Genomic DNA, 7,327 nt, shown 5'->3' with positions numbered 1-7,327 from the left:
CCTTATTAAATCATATCTGGATTGCATGCATTACACTAAATTACTCTACGGACGGGGAGATGATCCCTCCGCTTAAAAAGCACTGAACTCTGAGATGGCAATATGGCATAACACTTTTATTTATTCCAAAAATACCCCATTTCAGTCATTGACCTTTGTCCATGGATCACATGGTCGAGATCCTGCAATCTATTCATTTGATTTTTCGCCTTGGGTGTGCCCAATCATTGGAAATTCAATTAATTTTTAATAAAGATGTGGGGCCACATGCGTGCATGGAGACTGGGGAGTAGCATGTATGCAGCCCTTCTTGGGGGCATCGTGTGCAATTAAAATTTTGGATCATAATCGAGGGACCCCAGGGCCCAAACAAAACCTTGCAAATTAAATTCTATAATGATATGATCCATTGAATAAGAAAGCGTGACATAGACAGCCTTTATGGCGGAAAACAACGAGAAAATGAAAATCAACATCACTGTACACTCATCAGCAACTTCAAGCAATACAAACAGAAGCTTCTCGTGCTGACTTTCTTTTTTTTTCTTTTTTTCTTTTTAATTCTTAAATAAATTTAGTCTCAAATATGGAAGCTTGATCTGCCACTGCATAGAAACTCATCAGTGGAGATCGGATCAAACCGGCTAGCAATTTGTTCAAACCTGTCTGACGTCAGGAAGAAGGTCTGGAATTCTTTCAGTGTTAGTAATACCCCAACTTCGGCTGTAAAAATTGCCTTCACTGGTCGGTGATCCGATATCTTCACCTCTCCTCTCGTGTAAAGTTGTTGCTTTAGCCCCTTCCCGTACCAAATTATTCTATCGCACCTAATTGAAATAGACCAATTTTTATTAATTAATTTCTCATCCAAGGACGCTCCCGAATGAATTTACTTCTGAGTATTGAAGAAGCTGCAATGAAATTAATGATAATCAAGTTAATTAATTACCAGGCAGGAGCGCGTCTCTTCTCGCCTTTTTGGCCTTGACTACCTCCATAGTATACGTCGGAATTCGGATAATATTTGTAAGTAGGAGCAAATTCGATGTGTCCTTCCTGCCAACCTCCAAGCACTTGCCCATCCATCACCTCCATCATTAGCTTCAATATTCCATGCAAAATTCACGTCAAGCACCTTAGACCAATAAATAATAAATCATTCCTGAGGAACAATCCACAGTTTGATGGTCTGGTTAATTTGGTTTGGTTGCCTACCTGATCATTCTCAAGCAGGGTACTCCACTCTCTTTTATCCACAAGTAACCTCGTGGTTTCCTCCGGAAGGGAGACCCTATAATTCAAGTCTCCAAGCAGAATCACTCGACTGCAGTGAACCAGATCCATGATTAGATGATAATTCAAATTTTTTATTAATAGGCTTAGTGAGCTTAATGGGCTTAAGGCAACAATTTTTAACTTCCTTCTTTAGAAAAAAGACAACTTAGAAGAAAAATATTTAATTAATAGATGGCTTAGCACCTAGTAAGGAATCCATTTCAGGTGGATTAGCTACCCATTTAGCCCATTAAGCTCAGCCATTTAAAATCTCTCATAAACGGCCCAGATTTGAAATATGTAAAAGGCTGACTGATTGACTAATTGTATAATCACTGGAAAAATTAATTTAATATGATCTTTTGGCCTGAAATTCAATGGCGACAACTTTGATAGCTCCGGGAAACAAGCATTAAGTCTAATTAATGTTGTGTAGCTTTTCAAATCACCGTTCTTATGTCGGTGTCTTATTTGAGTGATTTGCAATATAGGATTAAATAACCACAACTTAATTAAAAGATTAATGAAGAATTAACGAATCAGTTTGGGCCGTTGCAATGCATGTAATTAATATACATACTCATGGTCTAGAATCTTTTGCGGCACATCAAGTGAAGGGCCTCTAGGAAAGCTTGTTCGAGATAGTATATCCGCGGCATTTGAATTCCTATGCCTCTCATGCCCCACTCTTCCCCCTGAAGCTAGATGACAGCAAACAAAGCAGAAGCTTGTTCCATGTAACAGAAATCTAATAGACACTGAACCCTGCAAACCAAGGTCATACAAGGTGGCTTTATTTTCCAATTAAAATTATGGAGTGGATGATCATGATCATGATCACCTCCAAAAGAAAAGTGTTTCAAGGTGATGGTTTTGTGAATGGGGAATTAACTAGTATTGTGGTCTATTGAGAGCTTTGCGTGGGATTGTGAAATCATGTACATGTATACCTTGTTCCCTAGGCAGCCCATGATGCCGCAGCCTACACAGGAGACACTTGGGTGCTGTATGTATGGAAGAAGACTACTTCGAACCCAAACTGAGATCAGTATCCCCACCATTTGCTTGCTTATGATGCACCTGTAGTCTTGAGGACCTCTGCTTTCAATTACCAATTTTCCATCTTTTACAGGAAATCCATTTTGCATTTCTCCAGCTTGTTTATCTATTTCATTCTTGTCTCGACTTCTTACCCTCTTGTTCAGAGCTTCTCTGATCAAAGAATTCCATTTCATGGCAATCTTACTATTCTCAGATCCTAGAATATTCGCTGCATTAAGAGGCACCACTTCTTGAAACCTGGATACATTAACTAACGTCAAATAAATTGACAAATGCATCTTAGATCATCATAACTTTCTAGAGATTCAACTCTCACTATTCCATTTCTTGTGGTCTCAAATTTTTTCATATTTTCCTTTTTTTTTTTTAGCCGGAGTTTTGGAAAATTACCCTAAAACATAGATGTCACAGGAGGTCTTGCATGTGTCCAGCCAATCCTCGATATTCAAACCTTCAGGTGGCGCAACCCCACCGACGTTCCATGTACTAACAAAAATCCTTTGATTACCACCAGGAAAAGAAATCAGACATATACTACATGGATTCTAATGAATAGTCAATATATACGGGCAGATAAGCCAATTCAAGGAATAGGAAAAAAGGACAAGTACTGTGGAACTGTTTGCTTACTTGTACTTGGGTATCTCCTTCTGATCGAAAATGGGCGTAGAGACGAGGGACTCTTCGTCAAGGGTCGGAATCTGCAGCAACGCTCCGGAGTTGCTTGGAAAATCTGCAACGAAGTTGTTGCTGCAAATCCTCTTCCTGAGAAACTTGTTGGCGACTAATCTAGGCCACATGACCTTAAAACAACAGATGTTAAATGAAATATAATCAAGGTCAATCACGGAAAACAATGGATGAATAATTCAAGAGACGAATGATAAAAGTGGTGACGCACGGGGTGCGTATGTGTTTGAGAGGGAGAGACTCACTTCTCCTTGCTTTCTAGGCGTGGTGAATTGGTGATAGTGGAGTAGCAGTAGTAGTGTTGGTGGTGAAGAGAATCAAAGAAGGGATAGAGAATGCCAAAACAGATAAAAAGATATGGGAGATATGATGCCGTGAAATACACACTCTCTCCCGCAACTTGGAAGGGAAGAAGCTCTAGAGTGACGTCTGTGATGATGCCGCTCCTCCAATATTTCTTAGAATAATCTTCATTAACCAGAGCAATATTTTTGAGACGAGCTAGAGAGAGAGGAGAGCTGAGCACAAGACAACACGAAACTCCGCGCCCTTAATTTTTCTTATGAAGATACATTGTGACTTGTGTTTTTATATATTTGTTGAAGGATCTGCAAGTGGGCTTTTCCTTGAGTATAATATTAGTATGGGCAAAAATAATTGACCTGTCATTGCGCTGAAAGCCTGAAACCGTGTTCTTGCTGACATGGCCACAGATGATTGGCCAACTCAACAGACCGAGGGAGAAATTCGTCGCTAAAAAAATCTTTCCTGCTATTCTCTTGGGACCAATTTTTACCCAATTCTTTAATTCCTGCCACATCAGCAAACAGGCCACTTGCATCGACGTGGATTTTTAAATGGGCAAGTTGCCTAATAAAAATGGAAAAAGTGGAGATTATGATAAACTGGAAAACCCATTTTCTTTATTGCTGCTTTAGGTGTGTTATAATCAGCCAACATGGCTAGCTGGGATTTATACCCAAAATGTTTTCCACTGTGTCATGGCATTTTTTTTTTTTTCAATTTTTCATAAAATAGAAGATATTTCATATTTCATATTTCATAAATTATATCTGTGAGGAGAAATAAATCCAAGGCATAAACCCTGCCATAAATTCCTAGGAGGACTTGGGCAATGGTCAACATGCGCACACAATTGATCTTGACCAAATGTACATGCAATGGAAATGTTGAAGGCCTCTCACTTCATCCGTCCTTGACGGGCCAGTGGCGGTCAACTCCAAATACCAACCTCTCATTCCACCCTGTGGGTCAATTTGAGAGTGGCATTGAACGAGAGCCACCAATTACCACCCTGTGTTCCTTTGACACTTGCAGTGTGTTTCTCAAAGACACGAGTTGCCCTTCTCTGAATATATGGCCCTTTACTTTCATTTTCAACCTTTAATTCATTACACTTTCATTCCTTTTGGAACTGTTTTTGACACCTATCTCATTTCATTAATCGAAGCCTTCCACGTTTCGTCGACTCAGCCATACTTTAAGATTTTCGTGAAGGTCAGATACAAAATGATAGAACTCATAATGACAATTTGACATAAAATGACATGACATACACATGATTGCAGGACACACGCAGGTGGTTAAGAAAGAATTTCAATTAATATTTTTATAAATATTAATAATATTTGATACCCTTATTCTACTAAATAATATTTCTTCTTCCTTTTATTTTTATAATTCACAGTGCATTCTTATATAAAATTTTAGAAAATAAAAATAATAATAAAAAAAGACCTCGATATATGAGCATTCTAGATTTCCATTGATGTTTGTCAATACATCAAATACTTTTTACAAAAAAATTTCTACTATAATGAAATCAAATTATCTTCTTATTTTGTGGCTTCGAATGTCTTCCAATATCTCTTAAATGGAGAAAAACTTTTTGAAGAAATTAAAAATGATAAGAGAAATAAAAGTCTTATTCTATAATATCAATTATGATTTACAACGATAGATTTATTATTTCACGAGTTCTTAAAACTATAAAATTATGAATTTTTTTCACCTACTATGCTTTTCTAGCCAATTTATGATAGTTTTAAAAAACATAAGTAATTATTTATTGGCAAAAAAGATGAGAGAAAATGTTTTTAGAGTATGCACAAGTTTTTATTTTGACAACATAGTCATAGTGAGAATGGTTGAGAAGACAAATTTCAATTTGAGGGAACCCTTTTTATGTATTACAATTAATAATAATAATAATAATAATAATAATAATTTTATGTTTTTATTAGATCTTTTATCAAAGGATGTCTTCATCATGTTTGAGACAAATTGAACGTCTATATTCATTTTCACTCCTGTTGGATGGGTTGTATTTAAAAAAAGAAATATTGAACGACAACATGACACACACAAAATGTTAAGAATCCATTTAAGTCAAAGTCAATGTTTTCATAAATTTAGAGCAATCAAATTAATAATATCTAATTATTTTAATTTAGTAAGTAATATTTATTTTAAATAAATCAAGAGCAATATTTGATTATTTTAATTCAGGAAACCATATTTATTTTGATACTTATTATATTTATTTTTTCTTTTTTTTATATAATTCACAATACATTCTTTTGTAAATTCTTACAGAGAAATAATAGAGCCAACTAATTCCATCGCCAAATCATTAAATTCTTCATATATGGCCCTTAATCCTCATTTTCAACCTTCTAATTCATTGCTTCTCAAATTGCTTTTACACCTATCTCACTTCATTAATGGAAGCCTTCCACGTTTCATCCGACTCAATTACACTTACAAGATTTTCTTCTAGCCAGTTGAATCCAATGTGAATTTTCCTCTACCCACATTCTGCTAAGAAAAAATGATAAACATATGTATATTAACCGAATGACACCAGCGTCAACTTTTTATGTAAACTATTCGTATATATAAATGGATGGATGGTATAAGAAGTTAGTCTGTGGGGCTAGCAATGGTGGCGCAACTTATCGGGTAGACTCGGTTTCAAGGTCAAGGAGATGTAATTTTGTCTAGTTTATGACTATGATTGGTGAAATGGCCCGACCTTTGGAATGGTATCTGACCTAACCTCAAAAAATGTTAAGATTTTTATATTATCCTATACGTTAATATAGATAGTAAACGACTGATCCACCTCTGCTTTTCACCCGATGAGGTTATTATTTAGAACAACCTAGTCTTTATCCTGTCGTTAATCCTTTTATTTTAAGGTATGAATGAGGTGGAGGTTGGAGTTGGAGGGGAATAGACAAATGCATGAATGGTAGCCATAAAAACTGGAATGGATTGGGGAGTGAATGAGAGCCACAAAAACAGAATCAGGAACCACCAACGGGGCGTCGTGTATGGATTTTCAATCCTGCCTCGTCGATGGGCCTGTCATCTCCATCTGTCATACGTGTCATTTTATGATTTTTTTTCTTTTCTAAGTTGTACAACTGATATTTTCCTTGGCTGCCTAGTGGGCTTTAGAAATTCAGGACATTCTTAATGATTGGATTTGAATACCAAACGTCTCAGTCGGAGGAGGAGCCTCTTGATAGCATTATATTAAGGTTGAATGGTAGGAGAAGGAAACGAACGAGGCCAATGAGTCAAGTATTCGGTACGTATTCAAATTCAACTTGATTGAACCGATGGAGGTCTCGCTGTGGCTAGGCTACTGGTTCAGAACTTGAGATTGGTTCATATGACTATAAAATCCGTGGTTTTTGTATTAACATTTTGAAAGGCGTAGGGGTTGTTTGGTGGTAGCAGTTGAGATTGGTTCAGACCAATCAAATATAAAAAGTTAAAAAACTATAGATATGTTATCTTAAAGGTTTGACTTGTTCTCATAATGTGAGGATAAAAGGCAAACATGCAAACTACTGGATGTGGGCAAGGGGCTACCTGTCCTATTGTAGAGTAGGTGTAGATACTCTGCAATGCCAACTTGTGAGCGGCAGAGATTCATGCTTGCAAGTTGAGTGGAAGTTTCATAGCGGGAAGGAATGGAATGTGGTGGGAAAATGTACAATTTTGATAGTGCTTGCACCTACTAGATAATGCCTTGTCCAACCATTTCTTTCACTACACAATTGCTCGTCAAGGAGTTATTCTTGTGCAACATTTAGGCTTCACAAACCAATCAAATAAGAGGATTTAAATTTTTTTTATATATTGTGTATAAGAATGACAACAATGCGGTATGACACAAGTTATCTCTATTTCGATCCTGTCTATTTTATTTAAAATAATTTTCATCCTTACCCATTAAAAATATTAAATGACAGGTATGTAAATATCA

At 36.5% G+C, this 7,327-nt stretch overlaps 1 protein-coding gene across 2 annotated transcripts; it reads right to left on the bottom strand.

Moving 5' to 3' along the window:
• Window positions 1-390: 390 nt before the first annotated feature.
• On the bottom strand, window positions 391-3,571 carry LOC100247486 (type IV inositol polyphosphate 5-phosphatase 9). 2 transcript variants are annotated; one of them, XM_010649766.3, is made up of 8 exons: window positions 3,273-3,565; window positions 2,968-3,140; window positions 2,728-2,835; window positions 2,226-2,574; window positions 1,856-2,040; window positions 1,216-1,324; window positions 950-1,101; window positions 391-827 (listed from the first exon to the last, which is right to left on the bottom strand). In XM_010649766.3, the coding sequence occupies exons 2-8, from the start codon at window positions 3,135-3,137 to the stop codon at window positions 581-583; spliced, it is 1,320 nt and encodes a 439-aa protein (XP_010648068.1). In that variant the 5' UTR covers window positions 3,138-3,140; window positions 3,273-3,565; the 3' UTR covers window positions 391-580. The 2 variants fall into 2 exon arrangements, with proteins under 2 accessions (XP_010648068.1, XP_002281659.1); XM_002281623.4 differs by having other exon boundaries at window positions 2,968-3,571.
• Window positions 3,572-7,327: the final 3,756 nt, after the last annotated feature.

The sequence above is a fragment of the Vitis vinifera genome, chromosome 1 (assembly GCF_030704535.1).
Source record: "Vitis vinifera cultivar Pinot Noir 40024 chromosome 1, ASM3070453v1".
NCBI lineage: Eukaryota > Viridiplantae > Streptophyta > Magnoliopsida > Vitales > Vitaceae > Vitis > Vitis vinifera.
The sequence above is the reverse complement of the archived record's forward strand: the minus strand, read 5'-3'. Positions and strand labels throughout refer to the sequence as shown.

Coding starts and splice junctions, on each gene's coding strand:
- LOC100247486 (XM_002281623.4), bottom strand. CDS start 3,137: ATGTGGCCTAGATTAGTCGCCAACAAGTTTCTCAGGAAGAGGATTTGC. Junction 2,836..2,967: donor AAGGAGATACCCAAGTACAA/GTAAGCAAACAG, acceptor TGGTAATCAAAG/GATTTTTGTTAGTACATGGA. Junction 2,041..2,225: donor TGGGCTGCCTAGGGAACAAG/GTATACATGTAC, acceptor CTTGGTTTGCAG/GGTTCAGTGTCTATTAGATT.